Source organism: Talpa europaea, assembly GCF_964194135.1.
Source record: "Talpa europaea genome assembly, chromosome: 7".
Classification (NCBI taxonomy): Eukaryota; Metazoa; Chordata; class Mammalia; order Eulipotyphla; family Talpidae; genus Talpa; species Talpa europaea.
The window spans coordinates 91888224-91903260 of NC_140074.1; the positions used below are offsets into that span (position 1 = coordinate 91888224).

The following is a 15037-nucleotide window of genomic DNA, read 5'->3' on the forward strand; positions in this document are numbered from 1 at the left end:
TAATAGTGCGCCGCCACCGCCGGTGGGCCTGGGGCTCGCGGGAGGGGAAGAGGAGGAGGAGGTGGTGGAGGAGGAGGAGGAGGAGGTGGTGGTGGTGGTGGGGGGAGGTGGTGGAGGTGGAGGCTGAAGCAGAGCAAGAGGCGGCCTCGGTGGGGCGGCTCAGCGGCGCGGCGCGCGGCCCAGAAGCTTTGAAATCCTGAATTGATACAGCTGCGCCTGAAGACAGCAGGAGTGGCGGGGCCGCCGTCGTCGCCGGAGAGATGAGCCGGGAAGCCTGAGGCCGGAGACGCCCGCCCTCGGGCCCGTCCGCCCGGCTTCCCAGCTCCCGGTGAGGACGCCCCTTCCCCCTCCCCCCAGCCCTGCCGCGGCCTCTCCCGTTTCTGTATCTCATTCCCACCTAGCTAGGGTCCAGGAGGCCCTCGAAGAGGCTTCATAATCCTAAGGCCGGTGTTCGCGGAGCTTGCCCAGCCTGTAGGACCATACCGGTGCCGGGACACATTCTAGTCCCTGGGGACAGAGCGTGAGAGGGGGCTGGGCCCGCTTGTCTCGCGCGGCGCAGTTCTGTCCCAAAGCCTGATTCACCTGGATAAACCCGGAGTCAGTTTCCTTTCAGTTTTCTTCAAAATCCGTGCCTCTCATCAAATTTTACTCGCTGTCCTGCTATCCCATTACCTCCTGAGACGACCTGAGCATGCCCACAGCTCCCATTCATTCCAGGGTGGTAGAGAACACTCTTCCCACTCTAAACCACGGTTTCCATCTGGAAGTTCTGTCCACCTCAGGTATTGAGTCAGTATTGACGTGCTGAACCATGTCCCCTATTAGGCTCTCAATTAGGACAGCCCTAGTGGTACTAAACAGAGAAACAGAGCCTTTAAATTCTGGGTTTAACCTGGGGATCTAAGGAAAAACATCCCTGAGGCCTGCTGCTTAGCCATTTTTCCTTGCCTCTTTCAGGGCAGGGAAGAGATGATGGCATGGACTGTGGAGTGTAGAGGGCCCCTTATTTTCAGTTTTGGTTTTTTTCCTTTCACTAGTAATTTGTATGTGACTCCAGGGGAGGAATACTGAAGAAGAAGCAGGATCTGAAGTACAGAATGATTGGATTCTGATACTCTAAACTTTTGTTTTACAGGCGACTGGAAGATGAAAGAGACTTTACAAGGGACCGGGTCTTGGGGGCCTGAGCCTTCTGGACCGGGTATAGCCCCAGTTTATTCAAGCCCCAGGCGAGAACGTCTTCGATGGCCCCCACCCCCCAAGCCCCGACTCAAATCTGGTGGAGGGTTTGGGCCAGATCCTGGGTCAGGGACCACAATGCCAGCCAGACGCCTCCCTGTCCCTCGGCCCTCTTTTGATGCTTCAGCTAGTGAAGAGGAGGAAGAAGAAGAGGAGGAGGAGGATGAAGATGAGGAAGAGGAAGTGGCAGCTTGGAGGCTGCCTCCCAGATGGGGTCAGCTGGGGACCTCCCAGCGGTCTCGCCCACCTCGCTCTACTCATCGAAAAGCCTGCTCACAGCGTCGCCGCAGAGCTATGAGAGCCTTCCAAATGCTGCTCTACTCAAAAAGCACCTCGCTGACATTCCACTGGAAGCTTTGGGGGCGCCACCGGGGCCGGCGGCGGAGCCTTGCACACCCCAAGAACCATCTTTCACCCCAGGAAGGTGGTGCGACACCACAGGTGCCATCCCCATGCTGTCGTTTTGACTCCCCCCGGGGGCCACCTCCGCCCCGGCTGGGTCTGCTAGGTGCTCTCATGGCTGAGGATGGGGTGAGAGGGTCTCCACCAGTGCCCTCTGGGCCCCCCATGGAGGAAGATGGATTAAGATGGACTCCAAAGTCTCCTCTGGACACTGATTCGGGTAAGATGGGAAGGGAGCACAGGAGAAGTTGGAGAGGCAAAGATCCTGGAACACCAGAAGCTTCTTGCTGAGGTGTGAACTGGGCCTGACAAAAGTAGAATGGCAGAGTTGGGGGAGGAGGAGCAGAATAACCCCACTTTGAGCAGGAATTAAACCTGGGAAGTCAAGGCTGGGACGTAGAACCCCTAAGTAGGTATCCTGTGTGAAGATTAGAAAGGAGGACATGATTCAGAAACATCACTTTTGTCCATCTGAAATTCCTCTATGGCTTTAGGATAAGGGCCCCCCTGTATGTACATCTCCAGAGAGTGCCATTCTTAAAGTATTGGGATGGCATTTTCCTGAGTAGTGGAATATATTACCTATGTGGTTGTGTGTAACATTCTCACTTAGAGTGTTTTTCTTGCAGAGAACCCCAACTAAATTTCAGGCTGTTTTATGACTATGTTATTTGAGTATTTATTGAGCCTTTGGTGATATGCCAGGTATTGTGGTAGGTGCTAGGCAAATAGTGGTGACAGATATCTCTGAAATTTCCCTCTTTGAAAACTATTCTTGCTTTCTTGTCTGAGTAGGAATGTTTCCTTTATGTCCCTTTACAACCTTTTAGACACGCCTATCTCCTGCTTTGTGGTCTTTGTTCCTTAGCATTTAAATTGGTAGATTCTGCTCAACTCACTCTTGTGGTCTTTTAATTTGTGTGGATCATATGATCCTCCCATTGTCCTTTGGCGTGAGTCAATTTCTCATCTCCATGCCCTGTTTCTCCTGCCCTACAGGCCTCCTCTCGTGTACTCTTCCCAATGGCTTTGGGGGACCACCTGGTCCTGAAGGGGAGCGCAGTCTGGCACCCCCTGATGCCAGCATCCTCATCAGCAATGTGTGTAGCATCGGGGACCATGTGGCCCAGGAACTTTTTCAAGGCTCAGATTTGGGCACTACAGAGGAGGCAGAGCGGCCTGGGGAGAAAGCAGGCCAGCATAGCCCTCTGCGGGAGGAACATGTGACCTGCGTGCAGAGTAAGGAACCCTAGAGGACCTGGTCTCTTACCGCTGATTCCTAGACCAGAGTCTGGAGGCCTCACCCCACTGCTCTCTCCTTCCACTCAGGCATTTTGGATGAATTCCTTCAAACTTATGGCAGCCTCATCCCCCTCAGCACTGATGAGGTAGTAGAGAAATTGGAGGACATTTTCCAGCAGGAGTTCTCTACGCCTTCCAGGTGAGGCATGAAAGAAGTGCCCTTCAAAAGAGGACTGGGAACTGGGGGATGGGAAGAGAATGCTGCTGCCTTTTTTCCCATAGGGATGTACTTGGGGAGAAGGAGGAAGCTAGAGCTGAAGGGGAGGAGTCTGCAAGGCAAGGTGCCAACACCCCCTGTAAGCTGACTGGGTGGGTCTTTACCTGGGACCCTGAAATACTATGTGTACCGGAGTATTCATGTGTCTCTTTTTGGGGAGTTGGCCACTAGCAGATCCACAAAAGGACCATGACCAAAAAAAAAAAATCCCAAAACAAACCAAAAAATGGGTCAGTTTAGACTCTTACTTTAGGTGCAGTAGATGGTGCTTCTGTGTGCCCTACCCCTTTGTCTCTTCTGTGACTCCATTCTTGCCTACTCAGGAAGGGCCTTGTGCTGCAGCTGATTCAGTCATACCAACGGATGCCAGGCAATGCCATGGTGAGGGGTTTCCGAGTGGCCTATAAGCGGCATGTGCTGACCATGGATGACTTGGGAACCTTGTATGGACAGAACTGGCTGAATGACCAGGTGAGAAGGGGTAGAGAAACAGGCCCAAAGGGGATTCAGGGAGCAGGGTGTCTGGGGCCCTCTGCATGGGGGAGCCCTGTACCCATGCTGCACCCTCCATGGCAAGTTGCCTCCAATCTTCTCCGCAGGTGATGAACATGTATGGAGACCTGGTTATGGACACAGTCCCTGAAAAGGTAGGCCTAACCAGGTACTTCAGAGCCCAGAAGAACTTCTGCAGTGCCAAGAGCAGCTTTTTCAATCCCTTTCATCTCTTCCATTTTACATAAGATGGGTCTGTCTCTGTTTTGGGGGGAGAAGTGGTAGATGGTAGGTAATCTGTTAAATTTAAGCCTGTAATCTTGGTCCTGAATTTATCAATTTTGTTCCTTTCCTCTAGTCTTTAGTGTTCTTCCCCTATGGCCAACCCCACAAATTAGGATGGTAGGCTGTAAAATAAGATTAAAAACAATTTTTTTTTTTAAGCCCTCAGTGAATCAAGTAGATGTTGTTGAAACCAGTCCTTCCAGTCATAATTAAATGAAGTAGATTGGGGAGGGGGTATTTAGTAGGAAGGCCTGATGTCTTTAATTCCATCTAGCTCTTTTGTATCATTGGCACAGGTGCATTTCTTCAACAGTTTCTTCTATGATAAACTCCGTACCAAGGGTTATGATGGGGTGAAAAGGTGGACCAAAAATGTGAGTTATAAATTAACATCTACCTTTAACAAATTAGTTTTTTCTGAGTCCTTTCCCCAGTCCTGTTCACTCAAAGCCTTCAGATGCTTATTAAATGTCTTTTGTGTGCTAGGATATAGTATTAAATAAGGAAAAGTTACTGCCCTTGTGGAGTGAGAATAACTAAGAGTCTAATTTCAACTAGTGGTCTGTGAAGGCCTCTCTGAGCTGGGACTTGTATACCGAGGAGCCAGCCAGGTGCAGAAGGGCTGTTGGAGGACTGTTTTAGGCAAAGGAACTAGCAAGCACATGGGATATAAAGTGAGAAAGAACGTGTTTGAGGAACAAGGGGTCCATGTGGGTGGTTTCTGTGTTTGGAGCAGAGTAAGCTGGGAAAAATGATGAAAATTTGATCAGATAGTGTAAGGCATGGAGGGTAGGCTGATGAAAATAAAATTATCTTACTCTGTGTACTGAGAAGCCATTGAAGAGTTTTAAGCAGACTCAGAATCACCTCTTGTTTTAAACTCCAATTTCAACGAGAGGTTGGAATGGAGGTAAGAGTGGAAGTCGGCAACTAACTAGGATAGTAACACAGATGTTCAGATGAGAAACTTGGATCTGAGTGGTAAGGCAGAATAGAAGTGATTTTAGCTAAGATGTTTTGCAGGTAGATCCAATCAGTAGGGCTTTCCACCTGATTGGGTGTGGGAAATGAAGAAAAGAGGAATTGAGAACGAAATCAAGGTTTTGGCTTATTTTGGGGGTAAATAAGGATGGGGGATGGGAGAAGCAGGATTAATGAGGAAAAAGTTATTTTCTCTCTGCCTCATCCCAATTCAAAAACCTGGACATTTCTACAGTGAGGGGGAGACATTGATTTTAGCACATCTTAATTTCTGTACCCAGATTCAAGAGTATATATCCTGAGGGACCTGGCTGGCTGGCTTTTCCCAGTAGAGGCAGGATGACAGACCCTGGAAAGAATTTGGTTTTCTATATACCTGTGTTTGAATCTCCCTTCTGCCATTCTTTATTTCTATCACATTGGACAAGTTGCTTTACTTTTCCTCTATCCTGTCTCCTCTTACCCCAAGAACTTTCTCATGAGATTACTGTATGAATTGATCGAGCATTTACTAGGTGTCATGCATTGTTCTAAGTATATTATGGGGTGTTTTTTTTGCACATAGAAGAACTGGAATGTAGGCCAGAGGTAGGGGGGTGGGGGTGAAGTGGGAGAGAGGACTCACCAGAGACAGAGTGAGGAGCAGAGCAGGCAGATCTACTGAAATACACTGCTGAGGGGAGCAGGGGGCGGGACAGGAAAGGTCTGCTACGCCATATGGAGGTTAGCTCCCTGGCAGGGCATCGAACTCAGGGCTGTAGTGGTGATAGCACTGAGACTTAACCCCTAGGCCACCAAGGAGACCCCTATATTATGGGTATGAACTCATTTAATGCTCATAACAGAGATGCAGGTACTATTATGGGTACTCTCTCTCAGAATCAGTAACTGAGATATATAAGGTTATTGTTAGCTTGCCTGTGATCACAAACAAGGAAAATAGAGAAGCTACATTTGAACCTGGCTCCAGAATCTTGAGCCTGGTTTCTTAGCTACTAAGCTCTTCTATCCTTAATGTGTGAAGAATACCTGGCTCATCACAGACTCTGGAGTGTTTGTTCTGACACAACTTTCTCTGTCTTGCCTTCTTCCCTTACCCCAAGAATCTAGATTTATCCAGATGTGGAGCCTTGGCTCACAATGCAGGGCTTAGGTCTTGTGTTCTTCCTCTTGGATTCTTATCTGCTCCTCCATTTCTCTTTAGAGCCCTCATGGTAATAGGCAGGACTCCTGTGCTATCTTACCTGATCTCTGGCACTCCCTCCTTAGGTGGACATCTTCAATAAGGAGCTACTGCTAATTCCCATCCACCTGGAGGTACATTGGTCCCTCATCTCTGTTGATGTGAGGCGACGTACCATCACCTATTTTGACTCGCAGCGTACCCTAAACCGCCGCTGCCCTAAGGTTTGAAAGGGAAAGGGAAAGAGGCAGAATGTGGGGAGGAGATCCAGTTGCAAGACATTCCAGCAGAGGGGTGGGTTTTGGGTCTCAGTGGAGCAACCTGGGCATGGTGTCTGTGACTACCACACTGAGTTCAGTTTGGAAACCTAAGGCACCATTTCTTCCTTTTCTCTATCTTCATTCATAGCATATTGCCAAGTATCTACAGGCAGAGGCAGTGAAAAAAGACCGGCTGGATTTTCACCAGGGCTGGAAAGGTTACTTCAAGATGGTGAGTTACTACAGGGAAGTGTAAGGGCTGGTGGTGAGGTTGGTGGTAGGAGGCAGAAATTGAAGCCATACCCCTTAGGAGTCTCCAAGTGAAGAACCTACCTTTTTATTTTTTTTTCTTATAGAATGTGGCTAGGCAGAATAATGACAGTGATTGTGGTGCCTTTGTGTTGCAGGTAAGCAGATATTTGTTGGGTTAAAGGATTGGGAGGGAGGCGGGAGGCTATTCTGCATCCCTCATTTGGCTCATTGCCACCTGTAAAGCAGGGAGTAACTATGTGTTACAATGCAAAAAACTACTTTTATTGATCTGCTTCCTTATCTCACCTTAGGACTGGGTTTGGTCCTTGATATTTGGCCCAGCTATAGCTGCTGCCTGACTCCCAACCCAAAGTAACACTAGGTGTTTCATGTTGTACTAAGTAAAATGCTGACTTTATAGAGTCAGATTTTTTGGAGCCTCAGGCCAAGGGACCTTGGCTCCCCTTGAATGTGAAATGGGGGTGTTGTTTAAAAGATGGAGTGAGATGTAACACATAAGAAATGTGTAGCATAGGTCCTGACTTGGGGGGGATGCTTACTAGGTGGTTCTCATAGCCTGCTTTGTTAACACCCAGTACTGCAAGCACCTGGCCCTGTCTCAGCCATTCAGCTTCACCCAGCAGGACATGCCCAAACTTCGCCGGCAGATCTACAAGGAGCTGTGTCACTGCAAACTCACTGTGTGAGCCTCTTATCCCAGGCCTCAAGCCCATTCGTTAATGGGTAGGGGAATATGGGAGACCCTTTCTTCCCAAGAAACTCCAGTTCCTTTCCTCTCTTGCCTCTGCCCATCCAATTCCCCTTGGTTTTTTCATATTTAAATGTTTGGATTTCTGTATTTTTTTTTTCTTTGAGAGAATACTTGTTGATTCCTAATGTTCAAGGGGTGGCCATGGAAAAGCCCCATTCCCCCTGTCTGTAGGGGACTACGGTCTTGTGACCTGGATGGGGCAGTCATCCCCCTTCCATGTGCTGGCGGGGGAGGGTGTTTTAAGAAAATCTGTACTTGGGGTGGTGGGCGGGCAATGGGATTACTGCCTGCCAGATCTTCAAACTTTTTTTTATATATATATATATATATAAATGCCACGGTCCTGCTCTGGTCAATAAAGGATCCTTTGGAGATACATAGTGGTGGTCTTCCTTAAGGGTCCTCAAACTAGAGTATATGCTCTGTTTTAGGCTTTCTTCCAGCCAGTGCTGTTAAGTACCCTTTTGGGGGTTTTGGAAATACAGGGACCTGCTTTCTATACCTGGCTCAGACAGTGGGTTTTCATCACCCGAAAGAATTTGGGGCCAGGGTTCAGAGGAGGAAAAGATAGATAAGCCTCAAAGAAAAAAAAGCCTCAGAGAAGTTAAGATTGGGCAACATTTAAGGGAACCAGACAGATTCATGACAGCAACTGCAAATGCCTCCAGAAAGTCTCTTATTTCAATGCTTCTCCAGCCAGAAGGAACCCTCCTGTCCCCTAGGGTATGGCTCCTGATTCCAACATCTCTGGTACACTTGCAACACACCGGGGTAGTATCCGACCTCTCTTTGCTGCAGTAGAGATCAAAATAAAATGTGGTTGCAGTAGAGACCTGAAGCAGAGGTAAAGGGAACTGGCAGTCCCGGGAGCCCGGAAGTCCCTGGAGACTGAAACCTCGCCCCCTTTGCGTGATAGGACCTATGAGGCCACATGACTAAGACACTATCACCTCCGCACGTGTAGGGGTACAGGGCCCCAAGATGGCTGCCAAGCCTCGAGGCCTGACTCCCATATGTCACTTCCGCACCGGCGAGAAAGGCGGGCCCTTTAGCCAATGAGGCTGTAGGGCGGGTCTTCACCTTGATAGGCGCTCAAGTTATCCAATGGTGGCAGCGTGCCAGAGCGCTTACGAAGTAACGTCACGCCGAGTTGCTGCGCGCCGGCGGGCGGGGCCGAGGCGGCCAAGCCAATGCGATGGCTGGGGCGGAGTCGGGCGCTCTATAAGTTGTCGATAGGCGGGCACTCCGCCCTAGTTTCTAAGGATCATGTCTGCGAGTCAGGATTCCCGGTAAGAAAGGCATTTGCAAGAGGTTGTGGTTACTTACCCTGTCGCTCCCTTTCGAGAGCCCCGTCGGGGGAAGCTGAGGCTCACCTTTCTAGGCCCACCAGGCCTGCGGGGTAACCGAGGCGAGAGGAACTGTCGTAGAAGGAGGGAGAGGGGAGATCCATGGCCGACGCTCCCATCAGGGCCTAGGCAGAGAGTAAGGACAGCCCGGCTTTCGGGATCCTAGCGTGCGGGGTTCGTTAGGAGGCCTCGATCCAACGCGGTTCCGTGCGCGAAGCCCCGGCGCTGAGCGGCGAGATTAGGTCGCGACCTCGCGTGGGAAAGGTAGAGGTGGCCGAAACAGTGCGTGGCCCAGAGCCGGCGGGTCCGGTTGCCTCACTGCCCGAGGGAGGGCTCGTGCGCGCTCGGGATTCCGAAGGATTCTGACGGTACCATTCGCCAAAGTGGGGGGTGCTTAGCCCTCAGATCCAGCCACTTCATCGCGGTGAAATATGGGTCGGGGGAGAAGAAACCGGCCGTTCAATGTGCTGGTTTTCTTGACGGCCAGGACCGAGCCTACCCCCGAGGAGCGGCCGCGTGAGGCACCAGCAGCCCACCCGGCGCCGGGCGGGCGGGTCCATTTTGCCGCACAAGCCGGGCAATTGGCAAACTGCGGATGGGCAGGTCCACTTTCCTTCGGGGGTGAGCGGCCTGAGGTATGGGAGGGCGACGCCATTTCGCGACGGGGGCGGGCGGGATGTGGATTGTTCTATGAAGGTGGGGGAGACGCCGCCGGGTGGTCGAGGGAGAGAGCACATGGCGGCCTGAGGTGTTCCCCTCCCCCAGCCGGCTTGGCTTCTGAGTGTTGTGCAATCTACCCCCTATGCTAGCTCGGCTGGGGCTCATTGTGCGCGAGGCCGCCACCGCCCGCGGCCTCCCACATCCGGGCACCGCGAGGGGGGGAGATCGGCTGGAGGGAGTGGGGGAGGGCGCGGGCGGAATGACGTGGGGGGAAGGGGTTGTCCTACCCTCGGATCTGGGAGAAGGGCGGGACTTCCGGCGCGCTGGGGCTGCTGTGGGAGGTGCACGCGCTTGAGCTTGGAGCGGCCAGGCACGGGACACGTGGGCCGCGCGCGTGGCGAGTACTACATTCCGGTCGCAGCCCCGCTCCTTCCAGCCTTTGGGTCTTACCTGAGGGTTAGCTGTCAAGTCGGGCGCGGACTGCCCTGTGCCTAACCCAGTTGTAAAGTAACTACTGTGTTCCGGGAAAACTTGTGGGAGCTGGGTCAGGAATGAAGGCTCGTGGTATTATACGAGGTGGGTGGTTGGTAGGAAAAGCGGGACTACAGGATTTCCAAAGTGCTTTAATCGGTGTGCTCATCTTAAATCAACAGATCCAGAGACAATGGCCCTGATGGGATGGAGCCCGAAGGTGTCATCGAGGTGAGACTGGACCCCTACTTACATTGTTTTATCCCTGGGAAAGGCAGTCTCACAGTATCCCTAGGTTTCTGGAGTGTTAGTGACTTAAAATTCAGCTAGAAGTAGAATTTAGTGTTCATTTTTAATGTAGATAGCCTGCATTCCAGCAATTTCCAGGATATCTTAAGTCCTTTGTAGAGGTTTGTTAAATTGTATGCCTGAGGGTATGTCTGAAACAGGTCATTCAGACAATCCTTTTCTCTCTCAAAATCTCCAGCCTCACAGTTGACAATTCTACTGGCTGCTTAGAATCATTTGACTTCCCTGGAGGGGGAAAATTGTGAACTTCAAGCTTTAGTGTAGACATAAGGTCCGGTTTGCTACAATGCTAGAGCCAAGGCCCACTTGTTTTATCTCTTTGCATCCTGCAGAGTAACTGGAATGAGATTGTTGACAGCTTTGATGACATGAATCTCTCGGAGTCTCTTCTTCGTGGCATCTACGCTTATGGTTTTGAGAAGCCCTCTGCCATCCAGCAGCGAGCCATTCTTCCTTGTATCAAGGGTGAGATACTTCATTTCCAGAGCAGATTCTGAACTGTTCCTGTCCTGGGTAGAGCGGCATCTAGTTGGTGGTGCTCTTCGAATATCAGCCAGGGACAAAGCAACTCCTTATTATTCCAGCTTGGCTTTTTGTCTGTCTATGCTTGGTTCATTCTCTGGACACATGGCATGCTCATTTAAGGTATTGCTTTAGTTAGCACATGCTTGATTTTTACAGTTAATAATCTGAACTCCTAGATCTATTTTCATCATGTACTATGAGGTAAAGTCTGAAGCATTTAGTGTTTTGCCTGTAGCTTTATTGGTTATCAGTTACATAGCCCAGGGCCTTGATTGCTTTATGATTTTAAACTTACATGTATTTTACTATGTTAAATTTTCTCCTAATTCCTAATTTGCTTAGGTTATGATGTGATCGCTCAAGCTCAATCTGGAACTGGGAAAACGGCCACTTTCGCCATATCAATTCTGCAGCAGATTGAATTGGATCTAAAGGCCACCCAGGCCTTGGTGCTAGCACCCACTAGAGAGCTGGCTCAGCAGGTATGTAGCTTTGTCATTTTCAGGTAATGACATGCAAACAGTTGCAGTAATTCAAAATCCAAAGGGGTGAAGTGTGGGGAAGGGAGAAGGATCTTCAGTACAGAAAATCAGATCTGTGAAGACTAATTATAAGCCCTTTCCCACCCAAACACAGCCTTTCCTGGGTCAACTGGAAAGGCTACTGGGTGGAACATGGCTCACAAGGCAAGTTTGTTTGGTGGCTGTTACACCAACATACCCCCTGGCAATGGGCAAAGAGACACCTGATTGGTGGTGTTATTCTTATATCATTCAGGGGCAAAGCAGATGCACAGTCCTTTGTTCATCCTAGCTTGATGCCTGGATTGGTGGCCAGAGCTGTTTCATGCCTAGGGCACATGAAATCCTAATGTTTTTATAAACTAAAGTGTTTTCCTTCCTTGGTCTTGGAAGGGGAGAGGATCAGAAACACAGGTTTTATAAGTAAATGTGCCCCTTGAGGTTGAAGATACAGTGATAATTTATGTGCTGATTTCTGGGGTGAAGGTAGTGTAGCAAATTCTGATAGATCTTCATTTTAGGGCCGTAATGTCTGGAACATGCTTTAACAGTGAATGTACTGCCTAGGATAGATACTGTGGCGGGGATATAAAAAGCAGCCCGATATATGTATGTAAATCTTGGTTGCTGTGTGATCAAATAAATGGGTAACAATTACTTTGAGAAGGGGTTGGGGTGGGGTGGTCTAATGCTAACAAACCATGTGGGAATTATTTTAATGGGCTATAATTGTGAATCTGTATAAGCTGGAACCAGCCTGAGTTCAAGGCCTGAGTGTATTCATCTTTCTCTGGATTCAGATACAGAAGGTGGTCATGGCATTAGGAGATTACATGGGTGCCTCCTGCCATGCTTGTATCGGGGGCACCAATGTCCGTGCTGAGGTGCAAAAGCTGCAGATGGAAGCTCCCCATATCATCGTGGGTACCCCTGGCCGTGTATTTGACATGCTTAACCGGAGATACCTGTGTGAGTACTTCAAATTTGCTTAATTTTAGTCATGTTTCTCTTCTGCATGTTTTCCTGGTCATTACACTTGGCCATGGATTAACATTCAGTGATGCTAGTTTCCTCTCTGAAAGAGTTGCTCTGTGATGAACCCCATGCGTGTCATCTGAGCCTGGCTCCCTTGTCACAGCCCCAGGTAGTGTTCTACCACCTCGGGCTATTGTCCAGCCTGGCAGGGGGCCCCAGGCAAAGGATCAGTCTTTGTGTTCTGAGAGCAGAGCACTGTTCCCTCCCCCCTTGTTGCCTACACCCCCTTGTTGCGACAAGTCACATCTCCCTAATTACTACCTGTTGATGTCTCTTGTCACCTCCCTCCCTGTAGCTCCCAAGTATATCAAGATGTTTGTACTGGATGAAGCTGATGAAATGTTAAGCCGCGGTTTCAAGGACCAGATCTATGACATATTCCAAAAGCTTAACAGCAACACCCAGGTGAGGACATCACACAGTGTTACCTGTGTGGCTTTACAGGTTTTGTACCTTCCAGAGTGTGTGATGTGTGGTTGGGGTAATGTAAGAGCATTGTATTGTTTTGTGTGGTATTTATTGATTCAGGAAACAAACACAAAATTCTGAATACAATAACTTCGAAACTGCCTGTTTGGCTTCTCATAATTTAATTCAATTAAAGTAGAACCCTAAAAAAAAACTGGAGTCTTATCGCAAGCCTTTTTATGTATTGGCTTGTTTCATTTGTGGCTAGGGAAGGTGGCAGGATAATCAGGCAGTACCTCCTACCTTGAGGCTGATTTTTTTTTTTTTTCTTTAGGTGGTTTTGCTGTCAGCTACAATGCCTTCTGATGTGCTTGAGGTGACCAAAAAGTTCATGAGGGACCCAATTCGGATTCTTGTCAAGAAAGAAGAGCTGACCCTGGAGGGTATCCGCCAATTCTACATCAATGTGGAACGAGAGGTGGGGCCCAGTGCAGGAGGCGGGCCTGGAAGTAAATTGTTGGGTATAGCCCCTGACTGAATTTTTTTTTTCCTCCCCTACCCCCACCCTAGGAGTGGAAGTTGGACACACTGTGTGACTTGTATGAAACCTTGACCATCACCCAGGCAGTCATCTTCATCAACACTCGGAGGAAGGTTGACTGGCTCACTGAGAAGATGCATGCCCGAGACTTCACTGTCTCTGCCATGGTGAGTACCCCCGCCTTGTTAACAGGCACTGTTTCTCAGTCTTTCAGAACCCGTGGCACCTGTCCATTTTATGCTCTTCTGTTTCCATCTAGCATGGAGATATGGACCAAAAGGAACGAGATGTAATCATGAGGGAGTTCCGCTCTGGCTCTAGCAGAGTATTGATTACCACTGACCTGTTGGTGAGTAGAGGGGAATTTGGAGAAGCTGGGAAGGAAGCAGGGAGAATCCAAGGTGATTCCCTCTCCAGGGGGCTTATTTAGTGCCCTCAAAAGGAAAGTAGCAACTTGGGATAAAATCTGGCATGCCTGAGGTCTTTGGGGGAGAGGGGATGTTTATTTCCTTTGCCTTCCTTTGGCTGCCTACATGTATATTTTTAAAGTTCCTCCTGGACAGGTTGTATTCCCGCTGCATTCAAACACTGAAGCTTGTCCTCTTTCTTGACATAGGCCAGAGGCATCGATGTGCAACAGGTTTCTTTAGTCATCAACTATGACCTTCCCACCAACAGGGAAAATTACATCCACAGGTAACTATATATCAGGAATGTTCACCCAACCCCCTTTTGCCCACATCTTCTAGAGCTGAAGCTTCTGATACTATCCCATTTTACTTAACCCTCATTTATCCTGTCCTTATATTCCAGAATTGGTCGTGGTGGGCGTTTTGGCCGTAAGGGTGTGGCTATCAACATGGTGACAGAAGAAGACAAGAGGACTCTTCGAGACATCGAGACCTTCTATAACACCTCCATTGAGGAGATGCCTCTTAATGTTGCCGACCTCATCTGAGGGGCTGTCCTGCTACCTAGCCCTAGCCAGGGTTTAGTCCTTGGGGGCTGAGGAGAAGCAGGAGGGGGGAGGGAAGGGAGCCAAGGGATGGACATCTTGTCATTTTTTTTTTCTTTTTTTCTTTGAATAAATGTCACTTTTTGAGGCAAAAGAAGGAACCGTGAACATTTTAGACACCCTTTTCTTTGGGGTAAACTCTTGCCCCAGGCGCCGACTCTTCTCCCAAAAACACTAATCCATTTCCCTAACCTAGTCAACCTCCAAACCCAAGGCTCTCCCCACCCCAGCCAATTTCCTCTGGAAATCAAGGGGCTCTATCACTCAACCTCATTTGCTGGACCAAATCTGGAGGGAGAAACCCCTGAGTTAGGTGGCCCAGGGGACTATCCCCAGATGGGGGGGAGCAGGGGAGAAAATGGTAGCCATTTTTACATTGTTTTGTATAGTATTTATTGATTCAGGAAACAAACACAAAATTCTGAATAAAATAACTTGGAAACTGCCTGTTTGGGCTTCTCATTTCTTACCTCTACTTCTCTCCCATCTGATACTGGGTATATCTCTGCTCCCCCCTGCCAGCTAACACTTGCCCTTTTGTGGGGTTCCTTGATATCCTGACCAGAAAATGGTTGTGTAATGGGAAAGCGTGACCCTTATAACAAAGGATTGGGCAAGCCCCATCATAAGTTAGCCTCACATGTTTCAGTCAGGAGGAACTGAACTGATTGTTGGGGGGGGGGAGGTGATGGAAATTTGTTGAATTCTATTTGAATTAATTTTTCTCTGAAGACAACACTGCAACCGCCACCTGGGGGGCTGCCTTTTCTCAACTTTTCATTGTAACTGCAAGTTGCCCTAAGCAAATGGGTTTTCCAAGG

At 49.2% G+C, this 15037-nt stretch overlaps 2 protein-coding genes and 1 pseudogene across 3 annotated transcripts in view; 2 read left to right on the forward strand and 1 right to left on the reverse strand.

Annotated features, from left to right (window-relative positions):
* The window catches only part of LOC311173822 (large ribosomal subunit protein eL27-like), a 754061-nt pseudogene that overhangs the window by 34605 nt on the left and 704419 nt on the right, over window positions 1-15037 (reverse strand). The window lies entirely within an intron of this gene.
* Window positions 1147-7683, forward strand: SENP3 (SUMO specific peptidase 3; the record flags this gene model as incomplete). The annotated part of the gene is made up of 10 exons (XM_084237020.1): window positions 1147-1861; window positions 2641-2880; window positions 2971-3082; window positions 3484-3631; window positions 3760-3807; window positions 4234-4311; window positions 6188-6325; window positions 6510-6593; window positions 6718-6768; window positions 7210-7683. 10 exons carry the CDS (start codon window positions 1147-1149, stop codon window positions 7318-7320), a joined length of 1725 nt encoding a protein of 574 aa, XP_084093146.1. The 3' UTR covers window positions 7321-7683.
* EIF4A1 (eukaryotic translation initiation factor 4A1) lies at window positions 8652-14661 on the forward strand (the record flags this gene model as incomplete). Its single annotated transcript, XM_084237215.1, is given in 13 exon segments — window positions 8652-8674; window positions 9219-9276; window positions 9278-9366; window positions 10045-10093; window positions 10504-10636; window positions 11039-11178; window positions 12018-12186; window positions 12548-12657; window positions 12995-13138; window positions 13231-13368; window positions 13461-13550; window positions 13818-13897; window positions 14015-14661. Coding segments are annotated over 13 exon segments (1368 nt in total). The 3' UTR covers window positions 14160-14661.